Source organism: Nasonia vitripennis, chromosome 2 (genome assembly GCF_009193385.2).
Source record: "Nasonia vitripennis strain AsymCx chromosome 2, Nvit_psr_1.1, whole genome shotgun sequence".
Lineage (NCBI taxonomy): Eukaryota > Metazoa > Arthropoda > Insecta > Hymenoptera > Pteromalidae > Nasonia > Nasonia vitripennis.
In genome coordinates, this window is record NC_045758.1 from 29,646,882 (window position 1) to 29,659,168 (window position 12,287).

Consider the following 12,287-nt stretch of genomic DNA (forward strand, 5'->3'; position numbering starts at 1 on the left):
AATCCGCATGTCTCAATATATGTATTGCGCATCTGAGATTTCTACCTCCTTTATATTTAAATTTTTATCATATTATTTATCTCCACAATAAAGTTATTAAAAATCCCAGATACGTAATAAATTAAAGCAAAAGCACGAAAAAAATGTATAACGATGAACTAAAAATTGTTTGAGTGCCACTGATAAATCAAAAGACAGCGTACATAAGAAGACGATTTGTTCTATTTTGCAGCCGTGCTTTGAACCCAAATTGCGCAACGCGACGAGCACAAGAAGCAACGGCAAGAAAAAGGAGGAGAAGAACGGCCTGCTGGACCACATGGAAGACGGTGGCAACTCGTGCTAGCACAGACTGCTCGGCATCGCGAGGCAACTGCTTGCCCTCGAGCAACCGACCCCTGGAGACTGCGTTTTCGCGCCCTGCACGCGTGGCCGCGACAAACCGTTGTTAAGTATTGTTGTTAAAGTTCGGCGAAGTACTTGAGACTCGCTTGGACGTCAATCGATATATATGTAAAAAGGAAACACTTCAGAGCTTTGATCGAAAACCAAAGGCTTTTCGCGTCGAGGGAAAGGCGAATTGTTGCGTTGGGTTTGGAGATATAGGTTTTATTGATGAAAATGTTCCAAAACCGCGTGATTGGTTTCGCAACGTAACTGCCCTTGCGTTATCCCTCGGCGTGTTTTTTTTTTTATAACATCTTTGTTATTATCTTGTGATTGGATACTATGTGTAAAACTTGTACGCAGCTACTAAATATTGTAAGTTAATTCAGCCCCTGAAAGTTCTTAAGAGGCGATACCAATCCAAATTTAAGGTACTTAATATTGGAACAGGAAATTCTTAATACTGTATATTTTAGAGTTTACTTCATGGTGGTCATTCGGGGGCTGAATTTACAAGACTTTATAGCGAATTTCTGGCTGACTGTATATGTAAAAAAGAACCGAATCGTTTTTTTGTTTCTATAACTTTTATTTATCTCGTCGCGACGAGCAAGAATTGAAGTCAGTTATCAAAAGGAATTTCACGAGTGATTAAAACGGTCACTTATGTTTCATAGAGACGTATTTTCCTCAACCCTCGTGGTAACGAGTTCCATTTACTGATTTTGTCGTAGGTACTTTAATTTTTACCTTTTCGAGAAACTTACAAACCGATCACCGCGTGTTCATATAATATTTAAGTCTGCCAGGACCAAAGTGACAAAGTTGCAACCACATTCAACGGATAACGGTTTTTCTATGAAGAAAACAATAACACGTAAGCTTTAATTTATTTCCTTGAGGTTGAGACTAAAACTTAAAAGACAGTCGGAAGTTCTCATATTCAAATTCTAGTTTAAAAGTTACACGTTAATTATTTTATTTTTAGAATCAAAAATTTCTTTCGTAAATTCAAAAGTTACGTACAAAATTATAATTTTTAATTATGCAGTGATTGGTAAATGAATAATCTCGATTTTAATAGTATTTTTGAAATACTTTGAGTTTTCTTTTATGCGAATATTCATGAATTTATCATCGCAAATATCTTATTTTGTTCAAATCTTTCGCAGTAAGATGTAGAACATTTTTTATTATTCTAGAAATGCAACCCAAATTGGAATATCAAATTCAAAATTTGTCCTTTCTAGAATTAATTGTAGAAGCTTTTGTTTTTTAAAAACAACGTTCCTATGCTGAAAAACGAACAAGAAAATCTATGGAAATGACATTATTCGCATTATTTTGCAAATGAAATGTAATGTCTTATATATTTCTTTTCTTACTTATTTATATTTTACTGTAATATAGATCATGACAACATAAGCATCCAGCATACATATGCTGAACATATAATGAGAAAACATAGAACAAGTCATTTTAGCGCGAAAAATACCAATGCATCAGGTTGTAGCTTAGTGTAGTCATGAAAAAATTAATTATAATACAGAAAAATAACATATTCAAAGGCATAAATATGATAACGATGCGTGGAAACATAATCCGAGTTGCAGCTGTTTACATTCAATACTTACATATGCCATTCAACGTGGCCTTGAAACTAATCATTATCTCAAACAACTATTGCTGTTATAATGACAACAATGTTTGGAAATGCTTGAGTTTCTTTATGTAAGAAAATTTCAGAAAACTAAATTCATTTGATTTCAAGATTCGATTATGATTTCGATATAATAGAAAATATTATAACATGAAATTTCATACTACTACGTGGATTAAATTTTTCATATGATATATACTGCAGTTTGTGCTCTTCCTTGAAAAGTACGAACATTCGTTTGAATAACATGAATATGAATTTTTAGGGTGCTAATTATATTAGATATGTGTATCCTTCAGTTAGTGTAAATAATGATGAATAACTGACTTCATTCGTTTCTTGCTGGAGTCACATGTACTCGTGAGGTGATACGCGTTTTTCTTGAAGAAAAATCTATTTCTACGCCAATCTGCGTCACTGCTACTTATGCCAATAGAACTTATTGACAGGATCCACTATCAAAACTGTTGCGATAGACCAATTCGTCTAACTTTACATAAACGCGGTGCATTACTTCACTTATTAAAACTATGCACAAGACTTAAACTCCTCCAGTGACAATTTTTATGAATGTCATTCGTAATTGCTTTGTTTCACCAGTTTTGCTCGTGGCTCCTTTTCATTAGGAAATAAGCACCTTAACTTAAGAATCACGTCGGAAAATAGCCTTCTCCCAGACACTCATCCACAGAGTTGTGATAGTGGATTTATGGTGAAAGGGATATGTTCCTTATTTAGTAATAATGTTTTTTGTTATGCAAGAAGCTATCAATTTCATTTATTGCAATCACTTTTTTATAAACGAAAATCTTTCAAACGCATCGCCAGAACAAAACTATCATCCTCAAATAATTGATTGATTGCTTTTTGCGTAACGAAATAATAAAGACATTGTCACTATTGTAAATATAATAAAATTATAAATACTTAATAAAATGGCCTTTATCTTCTAAATGCAAATGTTTTTATTTAAAATAGCACATTGTCAAGATTGAGGAATCCTGCTTCTCTCTTCCGATTTCACTCCTGTATTATCACATTAACAATTTCTTAATTTACTCTTACGTGCGTTCATAATAAAACTAAAAAATTGATAACCTATTTACAAAAATCGTGTTATTTATGAATCAGCCGTCAGCTGAGTATCAGGAAGTACTATTTTTTCTCCTGGTTTAAAAGCTGGCATTCCTAGGTAAGGGCAGCTTGCGCATCGGAAAGCATCTCCAAGATAGCACTGCAAGAAATGAATAAAATTATACGTCAAGTTACCAGAATAATTAAAAATTTGAGTAAAAATTAACAAGGATATTATTCTTCTCTAATATAAATTCGTTACTGTTAAAAAATTAAATCTAAAAAAATCAGCTGTACATACACTGCCACATGATGACTTTGGTTGTTCTTTTGCCAAAGCTTCACCTCTCAATTCTTCAGCTAATCCACAAGAACAGTCTTTACAAGCCTTCCGTTTGCCTGTTGTACTGCAAACTGAAAATGGCACATGGAAAGTTTCAATACGAATATATACCAATAAAAGTGATGCATTTTTTTATGAGATATATTTATGTATACCTTTCAAAGATGTTGCTTGAGGCTTCACAATATCACTTTCATCCAAGAGATCATCTTCATTTATTAAATCTTCCTCTTCACCATCATCTTCCAACTTCCATACTTTTGGTTTTGGTTGTGAGAAAGAAAGCTTTATGCTTGAACCAATCTAAAAATGCATCCAATGATAAGTAAAGTTATATACATTGAGGAAAACATGCTGTTATTAATGGAAGTCTAACTTACTTCATAGTATGGTTTTTCTGCTACTATTTCACACACATTTTTTCCATTGACAGATGTAGTTGCTTTAGGTTCTTTATCTTGCAGTAAAAATCCAGTTAGCTTAACCTTAGCTTTTTGGCTGCTGAAGTCTGTTTCGTTAGTTTCATCAAGTGGCTCGTGTGCAACAAAGACACCTTTTGGTTTTAGGACACGTAATAATTCTTTTAATAAATCATCGCTGTGATTGAAAGGTGTCGTAAATCCAGATAAAACAACATCGACTGATGAGGAATCATACTTCTCTGGAATAAAAATTCAGGTTTTTTATGTAAATAAATTATGAGCTCCATGAATTTTTCATCATTTATAGTATTTCTATTCTACTCACGATTTTGCAAATTTGTGGAGTTTACCAGCAATGTTTCTCCAGCACTTCCAGTAACTTTGTTAATTTCGTCAACAAAGTTTTTTGCAGCAATATCATTTTCATTTGGAGCTAATAGCACAACGACTTTATTACCTTCTTTCACAAAATTTGCCATATTGTTTGTTGTCAAACTATTGGTTAAATAATTTGAAAAGAAGTAGAATCTCTTTTGACGCAATTGAACGCAACGTGAGAAGCCAAAAACTGACAATGGTTGAAATTTCTGGAGTGAATTCAGCCGATCATATGATGTCATATATATGTCGGAATAGTCACTATATCTCTATTTACACTTGTGCTGCCATCTATATTAAAAAACTAGATCCGCTCCCGCTCGCGGGCCTCGCACTTCGCAGCTCACCTCTCACTCACTTCTCAGTGGGCTGGCGCTGAATGGCTGGTGTTCAGCGGTTCAGTGTTTCATTCGTAAAATATAGTGTCGGCACAATGGCGTCGTTTGCGTGATTTTGATTTAGTTTTTTAGGTTATGTATGTAGTTGAACTTTTTTTTTAGGATTTAATTGTTAAATTGTTAACCATGGAGTGCATTGTCGCAAACGTAGATAATATGCGCTTTGACATAGAGATTGCTTTAGACGAGCAATATGGAGCGTTACCTCTACCTTTCACTGGGATGGACAGTAAGTAAACTTCAACTTTATGAATTCTTTTAGGTTATAGGATTTGCGCTATTTACAAGTGTTTCGGTGATTTATCAATAAACAAAATATTAAGAAGTTCGGAATAGATACATTGACACGGTGTTTTTGTCCTTGAATCATCGTAAGATTTGAAAAATTGACTTTAACAGTGGTTTGTGTTTACTGTTCAGTCAACACTATTTACCATCATTTTTAAGATAAAAATCAAGTATGTCACTGTGTTTTTATTGCTTAATTTAATAATTCAATGTGTTTTCCTTTTATAGAATCTGTCGCAGCAGTTTGTCAATTTTACCCTAAAGGAACATGTACGAAAGGAGCAGCCTGTCCATTTAGACATGTTCGTGGAGACAGAACAATTGTTTGCAAGCATTGGTTACGAGGGCTTTGTAAAAAGGGTGACCAGTGTGAGTTCTTACACGAATACGACATGACAAAAATGCCAGAATGTTACTTCTACTCACGTTTCAGTAAGTATATGATCTTTTTATTGCTGGAATTTTTATTATACTATACATATACGCATTTACTAACCAGTGTTTTAATTTTTAGATGCTTGTCACAATAAGGAATGTCCATTTCTGCACATTGATCCTGAAACTAAAGTAAGGGATTGTCCATGGTATGACAGAGGTTTCTGCAGACATGGCCCATTGTGTCGACATCGGCACGTAAGACGAGTATTATGTATGGCTTATTTGGCTGGATTCTGCCCTGATGGATCTAGTTGTAAATTTATGCAGTAAGTATTTACTCACTTATTAAGCTTTTTCAAACATTGTTTTTATAATGTACATATTCTAATGCTTACTCTCTCTTTTAGCCCGAGATTTGAATTACCAGCTATCCAGGATATGCAGCCCAAGGAAGGCAAGAAGGTCTTAATCACCTGTCACTTTTGTGGTGAAACTGGGCATAAAGCAATTTATTGTAACAAGATACCTCCGGATATGCGCGAACAGCATGCACGCCAGGAAATGGACCGCGAGTACCATCGCGGAGGGAGCGGTGGTGGTGGCGATCCTCATCATCGAAGTAATATGCACAATGGACCACGTAGCGACGTACCTCGTGGACCGCAAAAGCCTCTTGAGGAAGTCACATGCTACAAGTGCAGTCGTAAAGGTCATTACGCGAACAAGTGTCCCAAGGGTCACCTTGCCTTCCTCAGTCATGCAGGCAATGGTGGAGGTGGCGATGCTGGTGGAGGAAATCTCTAAAACGAATCAGCATAGCCTGTACATGGCACATGAACTTTTGCTCGGTGATGAATTATTCACTGATGATCCTCTTCTCGTTTTTGAGACGCTTGCGGTCTTTCGTTACTTTGAAATTGACCGTTCCTTAAATATCTACCATTGTTTCTCATTAAGCCAAGATGGTTGTTTAGTGAGAGTGGCTCTACAAAATAGCAGAACATTATCACATACAGGCATATGCATTTTATGTGAAATACAGAGGAAATTTATTTTCAATGCATAAATGGTTGTTGAGAGAATGATTATATGATTATACATAGTGATGTACGATTATTCTAGAGGAGGACTGTACACATTAGTCAATAAGAATGTGAAATATTCTATTAGTCTGAGAAAAATTCTGCATGAATGTGCTTGCTTTGGAGAAATTGTGATTATTGAAACTTAGAAGATCACTCATTAGTTTATGTTTCGTAAAGAAAGTAAGAAATATATTATGCAGAACGTTGTAGTTCTACGTTATGATAGTCATTTGAAAACATATTGATAAAACCTAACTAAAGGACTTTTTCAAAGTAACGAACTTGCTGAAGTCCATTAAGCACTAGTGTTTCCTTAAAATGCAAAGGGAGTAACTCGTCTGCAATCTCTTGTAAAGAGAGAAAGAATTAAAAAAATTGAACAAGAAATCATTGATTAGTGAGGAAAGCAAATTGTACAAAGTCCATTTTTCTATAAATATGACAAATTATGTATTGATACTTTCTACAATGATCATAATGAACTTAATAAATGTAATTAAATTTTGGGAAAAATGTGATTAGATTACTCATAACTGAAAAGTATAAGGAAAATTAAAGAGTTATAAATTATACATGCAAATGAGTCTTCGAAAAATCTCATTTAATTTAGAACACAATATACCAGCTTTATTAAGGCAAAATTACAACCAAACACCTCCTTTAGTTACTTGATTAAATTAATTTACAATAAGAAAATGTTAGAGACATAAGGGATATTTTAACTTATTTTACCAAGAATTATGTATTTTTGGGAAATAACTCTATGTAAGTATAGTTTTAAGATGATTTTTTTTTCATTTGTAAAAAATAAGCTTGTAAATACACACTTTAAATAGTGGTAGTATATTTTATTTACTAAAGATCCTTACACATAAATAATTATACAATGTTTCATTAAAGGAAGATGTCTTATGCATGTTTGACTCATTTGTAAATCAATTTTATTGCAAGATGAAGACAAACAACATTTTATTCGCTCATTTATATGGTCTTTGGAACCAAATTCACAAGTGATGATGAAATTTACTTTAAAATGTTATATACATATTTTTAATAAATTGCAGAACAAGAATTTTTGCACTGGTCTATTTCTTCAAGTTTTACATTTACTACATCTCATCTTTTTTAAAATCAATTAACAGTTATATACCCTTTTAAAGTACAAAATTTTAAAATCAATTACTCACCAGTGATTTTACTACAGTCAATTGATATAATTGCAAACTTAATAATTAAAACATTTTTTATGAATATTTTCTTAATCATTTCTAAGAAGCTAAGCTATAAGATAAGAACAAATATAACTGAATATTTGCTCATTTGTTCCATAGGGCATTTAAATAAAAATAAAATAAGGACAAAAAATAATTTTAAATGATTATTATTACAATTCAAGTACTGCAATAAATCAACGTAAAATATATACAAATGATCATGACTTGAACTTTGAGTACGAATTAAGTTATTGCACCATTGTCAGTAAAAAAGGTTTGTAAAAAAATGTTAACGCTATTATTTCTAATGTAAAACGAGTAAAACTAAAAACTTTTAAGATTGACAAACTTAATCTAGGTATGAGCAAATATCCCCATGCAATTTCTTTTAATCAACAAAATATTAATCGTGTTTATATAATTATTAATTCATTAAAAAATACTGTAGTCCGCTGGGTATCGGTTCTGAGTATATGTTATTTTTAAACGCTTTTTTGTAATTAAGTACAATTCGGTCATGTACAATCCATATATTAATACTTTGATTCCTAATTTCGAATATCCATTGTATTAAATACTCTTAATTTTCAAATATACTGTTTGATATTAAAATATTGAACTACAATCTAATAAATTTAAACTTGATCTAGAATTTAACAGCAATCAAGCAATTCTACCCAGGGCTGAATAATGTAATTCTCTAGAAAAACATTTGCAACAATGTAGAAAACCTGGTGAAAAAATTTTTCTGAGACATCAATAAAAAAACATTTACTTTGATTTTCAGTAACAAACGTGCTTACAAATTTTACTCTATATTTTGTTAAAAACGCGTAAAAATTGCAAGTTTTTGAATGATGATCTTATTACTTGTTGTATATTCTGGCTAAGTCATGTAGAAAAGTTTGTAAACAATCAATAAAATTTTATATATAAAATGGATTTCAGCTCATTTTAGGCTCTCGAAAATGATTAAACTCACACACACACACATAAGATATTCTAACATGTAAACAATTATTTAAAAAAAAATTCCTTCAATTCACTGATTTGCAATTGTCTTGCTTCTCTTCTTTTAACAATTAAAAATCGACTTGAAAAAAAAACAATCTTCAGAATTATTTCACCACCAGGAAATCAATGACTCATTAAACAATATATCAGTAGGATTTTGCCATCATGTTGAGCCATAGTCAATAACTTCGACATGATTAGCTGGAAAGAGTCCATAAGTTCCATCAGGGGCTAAACCTTGCCACCACCCTTCATCGATTGCGTCGATATGAGTAATAATATCTCCAGGATCAAAAGTGATTTCGGTATCATCAGCAGCTTGATAATCGTAGAGAGCTCGCGCCTTCATACCCTGGTTATTAGGATCTAGATACAAATACTGTCCAGTTTCCAATTGGCCATACAATTCATTTTCAGCATCCTCTAGATTTCCTAACGGTATATCTTCATTATATTGCAAAACGTTATTTTCAACGATGGAATTCTCTTTTATAGGCGGCGACTCTTCACGCTTAACTTGAATATCATTTTGGATTTGTGGTGTTATTGGTTGTGGTTGTGTTTGAGGTGGTGTCTGCATTTTTAGTTGTTGCGGTTCTGGTTCGGGTTCGGGTTCTGGTTGCGGTTGCGGGAGAGGTTGTACTTGTGGTTGTGGAGGCTGTGGTGCTTGAGATTGTGGAGTTTGTGATTGTGGAGGCTGTGGCTGTGGTGCCTGTGGTTCTGGCTGTTTTACAGGCTGTATTTTTTCAGGTTTAATCTCAGTGTTTGATTTGTTCCTGAAAATAATTATTATTGATTACTTTTGTTCTATAGGTTTTCCGTGAAAGAGGGTATTAATTTATTTAACAAAAACATTAATTTTGCGATAAACTTACTCAATTTTAATAGGCTCTTTCACTTTGTTTTGTTGAAGTTGACTTTGTTCAAATGCTTTTTTCGCAGCTTCCACGTGATTTCCTTTATGATGTTGAATCAGTGGAGTTCGAGTTTGTCCAGCACTGCTATTTCGTTCAAATATGGCTCTTGCATTTATTGTACGTTGAGCTATCAACTCTTGGGCTTCTTTGCTCCTTTGCCTACGCAATTCATCACTTCTGGATTTCGGCTCATCATCAGAATCACTGTTTCTATCATTTGCAGCAATATTTTGATTCCTTAGGTTCTTAATTTCTTCAGCTCTTTGTTCAGCTTGTCTCTGTCTGGTTGTTATATCTTCTCTAGTTGTGATCTGAGTATAAAAAATTAAAAAATGTGCATTTTGAATCATCTAGGATAAATTTTAATAAAAAATAAGAATACCTTTTGTTCTCGCACTTTGCTTTCTGCTTCCTCGCGCTTTCTTACTTCCTCTTCAAGTTTTCGTCTATTTTGTTCCTGACGAGCGCGCTCTTGTTCTAGACGTTGTTTTTCTTCTATTTCCTCTTTCTGCCAAAATTGATCCCTTTCACTTGCATTAATCTCTTGGGCTGGCACAACTCTGAAAATGGAAATTGAATTTTAGCATTTATAAACTTTCCATACGTTGAATTAGCTAAAGCATTAAAGCTTGTCTTACCTGCGATATGTAGTTCCCACAGGTCCTGTACGCTCTCCATTCTCACCACGAGGCTCATTAAATTTATACGTTGAGGCTGTAGCACGTGAGAGTTTATCCATGATTAAATCTACTTCAACTTCTTCATCAGACCTAGCATTTATGGTGATGTGTGCTCCTTTCAACAACCTTTCTATATCTCTGATATGGTTCGCACATGTGCCTTTTCTCACAATGGGTGCACCTTCTCCTTGCTGAAAACATTGATTTTGTATGTTAAAGATGGGAGTTTTGATATAAATGGTCAAAGTACAGAATATTTATTCAGATCATTGTTTACCCAGTTGATAAGCAAGCATTTTGGCAAAGTTGTTTTCATATCAATGACTCGGCAAAAAGCATACTGTATCATTCCACTATTCAACTCCTCTATCATCTCTTCCAATCCTCCCTTTCCTGTACTAACCACTTTTAAGTTGTTTGTTTGGCCTTCATAGCCATACACAGCCCTGCAAAGTAAATTTGATCATTAATATTAACAAAACATTAGCATATAAATAACGCAAAGTTTTTGATCCCATCTAAATGTATGCATCAACATATTTTTATTACTATAATCACAAAACATGAATTTCAATGTAAAATGTCATTAAAATTCATATTTATAAATGTTTGTACAAAGAGTCTCATCAAGACTTGTGTGATAAGTACTGCATGTGAATGCGGCGTATATACCAAGATAACGGAACATTTCAGTTGCTCCAAAACATAAGTGATTGTTGATACGAAAGAACTTTATAAAACCTTTTCACGATAGAACGACGTTTTCAATCAGAGAAAAAAAAGAGAAAATGCAGCATCGCATGCATGCGACTAAGTAGCTGCTCCAAAATAAAGAAGCCAGTCGTGGCATCGTCTCGACAATAGCATGGGAAATAACACACTTGGACTAGCATTAATTATCCGCGTAAGAGTACAGTACACCTAAAGTGGCAATTATTAAGAATGAGAAATTGAGAGCAAGCCGGTCGAGTAACGACAACGATTCGTCACGTTCCCGGATATCTAACGATAAGGCCATCAGCACTCTCGCGCGAATCTCATCCCGTGTACGTTCACGCACAAGGTACATTCTCGAAAACCGCGAAAGTGCCACCCCCGCAAAGTCGCACCGTCGGCTTCCCACCGGCGAATTCCCGCACGAAGTCTCGCAAACCCGTTAATCTGAGAAACCTGCTCCGAAACGGCTTTTCCGTTAAAAAGGCGAAAAAGCAGGAGAGAAAAATAAATGCAACTTGCCAATTTGTGGGCGACTTGTCGTCGACCACACTCTGCCAGGCGGCGACCAAGGCGTCCTTGTTTTTCGTCAGGTTAATGGCCATTTTTCGCTCGCTGATTGCTGTACCTATCACTTGTATCGCATAATACCGGCCAAGCGCCGAGTCGTTCCTCTTCGCTACACGAAGATTTATAAACAAATGCGACGAGTCGACGACGCGCTGCTGCTGCTGCTGCTGCTGCACCTTACTCACTCTTCACGCACACTCACTGCATGATTTTTTTCAGAGACTACTGATAGCCATACCGGGGGGGGGCTCTGTGCTCTCTACTCCACTGTCTCTACACGGTCTATAGGTACACTCGCTGGCTCGACTCGCGCAAGCAAGGCAAGGCAGAGAGATATGTCAACGCCCAATTGTTGCCAACCTGCTGGAAAGCCGGATGATAGTGGGGCAACTCGTGGGTCGTGGGGGAGTTTCGCGATGCCGTGGGATAGAGGTATGGATCTTATAGGCGGGGATCGAAGGGAGGATTGGATTCTGGGCGTGTCGGGATGAATAATATAAGCTTGAGTGTAAATTAATTTAATCTTGATATAATTCGTTTTATTAATCGATAAGAGGTTTAAACTTGTTCTGAAGTATTCTACTTATTTTTTAAGTATGTTTATACGAATAAAATTTAGCTATAATCGTTATATGTTGTAAGTTAGTTGATAGCAGAGTAATTTCAAAATGCTTGAACTCATTCAAAATTACGCGCCAAGAGATGGCGCTGAAAGCCGACGGTCACCGACGTCGCGAGACCAAGTTTGGCGACGACTGTAGCGCC

At 34.8% G+C, this 12,287-nt stretch overlaps 4 protein-coding genes across 5 annotated transcripts in view; 2 read left to right on the forward strand and 2 right to left on the reverse strand.

Moving 5' to 3' along the window:
• The window catches only part of LOC100121047 (protein cueball), a 17,451-nt gene extending 14,450 nt beyond the window's left edge, over positions 1 to 3,001 (forward strand). Inside the window, exon 7 of one of the 2 annotated variants that reach the window (XM_008206043.3) lies at positions 233 to 3,001. In XM_008206043.3, the coding sequence (XP_008204265.1) occupies positions 233 to 346 (114 nt within the window). In that variant the 3' untranslated portion in view covers positions 347 to 3,001. The remainder of the gene's footprint in view (positions 1 to 232) is intronic. The other variant, XM_016982176.3, reaches the window with a different exon arrangement.
• On the reverse strand, positions 2,989 to 4,644 carry LOC100121070 (anamorsin homolog). The gene is made up of 5 exons (XM_001604066.6): positions 4,212 to 4,644; positions 3,845 to 4,125; positions 3,620 to 3,767; positions 3,423 to 3,535; positions 2,989 to 3,281 (listed from the first exon to the last, which is right to left on the reverse strand). The coding sequence occupies exons 1-5, from the start codon at positions 4,504 to 4,506 to the stop codon at positions 3,168 to 3,170; spliced, it is 951 nt and encodes a 316-aa protein (XP_001604116.2). The 5' UTR covers positions 4,507 to 4,644; the 3' UTR covers positions 2,989 to 3,167.
• LOC100121095 (cleavage and polyadenylation specificity factor subunit 4) lies at positions 4,620 to 7,030 on the forward strand. The gene is made up of 4 exons (XM_001604629.6): positions 4,620 to 4,891; positions 5,179 to 5,382; positions 5,465 to 5,654; positions 5,736 to 7,030. Exons 1-4 carry the CDS (start codon positions 4,789 to 4,791, stop codon positions 6,130 to 6,132), a joined length of 894 nt encoding a protein of 297 aa, XP_001604679.2. The 5' UTR covers positions 4,620 to 4,788; the 3' UTR covers positions 6,133 to 7,030.
• On the reverse strand, positions 7,014 to 11,834 carry LOC100121121 (drebrin-like protein). The gene is made up of 6 exons (XM_001604657.6): positions 11,475 to 11,834; positions 10,516 to 10,684; positions 10,197 to 10,429; positions 9,941 to 10,118; positions 9,517 to 9,869; positions 7,014 to 9,417 (listed from the first exon to the last, which is right to left on the reverse strand). Exons 1-6 carry the CDS (start codon positions 11,555 to 11,557, stop codon positions 8,805 to 8,807), a joined length of 1,629 nt encoding a protein of 542 aa, XP_001604707.1. The 5' UTR covers positions 11,558 to 11,834; the 3' UTR covers positions 7,014 to 8,804.
• Between the last annotated feature and the right edge of the window lie 453 nt (positions 11,835 to 12,287).